This window comes from Cyprinodon variegatus, unplaced genomic scaffold, assembly GCF_000732505.1.
Source record: "Cyprinodon variegatus isolate N-32 unplaced genomic scaffold, C_variegatus-1.0 Scaffold1312, whole genome shotgun sequence".
Classification (NCBI taxonomy): domain Eukaryota; kingdom Metazoa; phylum Chordata; class Actinopteri; order Cyprinodontiformes; family Cyprinodontidae; genus Cyprinodon; species Cyprinodon variegatus.
Genome location: NW_015151765.1, coordinates 114357 through 115894, shown reverse-complemented (window position 1 = coordinate 115894; position 1538 = coordinate 114357). Strand labels below are relative to the sequence as shown.

Here is a 1538-nt window from a genome sequence, read left to right as displayed (position 1 = left end):
AACCGCCACCGTCTCCAACCGAAGCTGCTGAGGATGAAATACTCACTCATTGTTGCTGGTTGACCGTCTGCAGGGACCTGAAGCAGAAGTTTCTGTTCTGTCGTCCGTCTGGCTGCAGGAGGAGCTTTTATTCCTCCACTTCTTTCACTTTCACTGCCTGTGTTTCCTGAACCAGTCATTCTGGGAAGTCCCACTTTAAACACTGAGGGCGTTTCTAAGTCTGCCCTGAACTCGCTCTACAGGAATTCCTTCTTTTACCATAATAGCTGTCGTCAAGGCAACCGTGTGAGGATGTATTTTCCAAACACGTGAGCAGATTTATGCAAAGAAAGATTTACAGTTCTTAGGTTTTAGTGTCCAGCCATTTATTCTGTGACCGTGCAGATCGATGCCATCGATGTGTTTTTAGTTTAAGAGATGAAAACGATGCATAAAAGGAGGAAGTCACTGAATCTGACGAAACACATGAATCTGAGCAGGAAACTAAAGGAACGTGAGAGAATGAATGAATGCAGATGAACTGAATCACATATAGAGAAGATCTATAAAGAAAATAACATGAATAATGGAATCCAGTCTGTTTTCCTTTGCCGCATGTCTCTCCCTCATTCCCCCCCTTTCCTCTCAGCCTAATGTCCAAACAACGAGCCACTAAAAAACTGGATCAAGTTAGAATCAAAGTTACAGAAAATAAAACATTAATGTATCACCAAGGAATGAAGCTTTATGATAAAAATCCCTTACAGATAAAAAAAAAAAAACTGAATTGGTGCCAAAAACTAATTTAACTTCAGATCATTTTCTTTTTAATGTCTTTCTGGATTCCAGGTTTACTGTAACTTAGAGACAAACTTTCGTTTTTACAGCTTTCAGGCATAGAATGAACAGCTTAGCAGTAAAACGAACATTTTCACCTGGAATAAATCAAGAAAGGCATCATTTCAACTTTTATAAAGTGCTGATTTTTAACTCACTGCAGAAATCAAACAATAAGCTTCTAAACTGGAACTTATCAGCAAACATCAGTGAATTAAAATCAAAGCTCAACCAATGTCCATAAACAGCCGCTAATCTGTTACTGACGTGCATTTAGATAAATACAGCAATAACCCCCCAGATGTTTGTGTAAAATGTGATTCTAAAGGGACTCTAATAAACTGCATGTTGGAATGGAAACAAATTAAAGCATTTTGGATGGAAGTGAAAGATATAATTGAAAAATTATTTTAAAAAGTCTCAATGGATCCTAAATTGTCCTGTTAGCTTTATTTCCTGGGGAACATAACTTTAGTAAATCAGAATGTACTTTCATAGATATAAGCTCGTTAGTTGCAAAAACAATGTATTGCTTTGGCTTGGAATCAGTAGACGTCGCGCCACTCAGTGCGTAACACACATGTCGTCTAATTTGCTGCTAGAAAGAATAAAACATGTTAGGAAATCCAAACAGTTTCTTTTGGAAAGGATTTGGGGCCTTTCATTAATTTTATTAATGACTTAAACTTAACAGAATGTTTGTTTGAGTTTTGATTGACCAG

The 1538-nt window shown here is 37.3% G+C and overlaps 1 protein-coding gene across 1 annotated transcript in view; it reads right to left on the bottom strand.

Moving 5' to 3' along the window:
• LOC107102758 (lysozyme g-like) overlaps positions 1-50 on the bottom strand; it is a 4459-nt gene extending 4409 nt beyond the window's left edge. The window contains exon 1 of the mRNA XM_015402179.1: positions 20-50. Within this exon, the coding sequence (XP_015257665.1) occupies positions 20-50 (31 nt within the window). The remainder of the gene's footprint in view (positions 1-19) is intronic.
• Between the last annotated feature and the right edge of the window lie 1488 nt (positions 51-1538).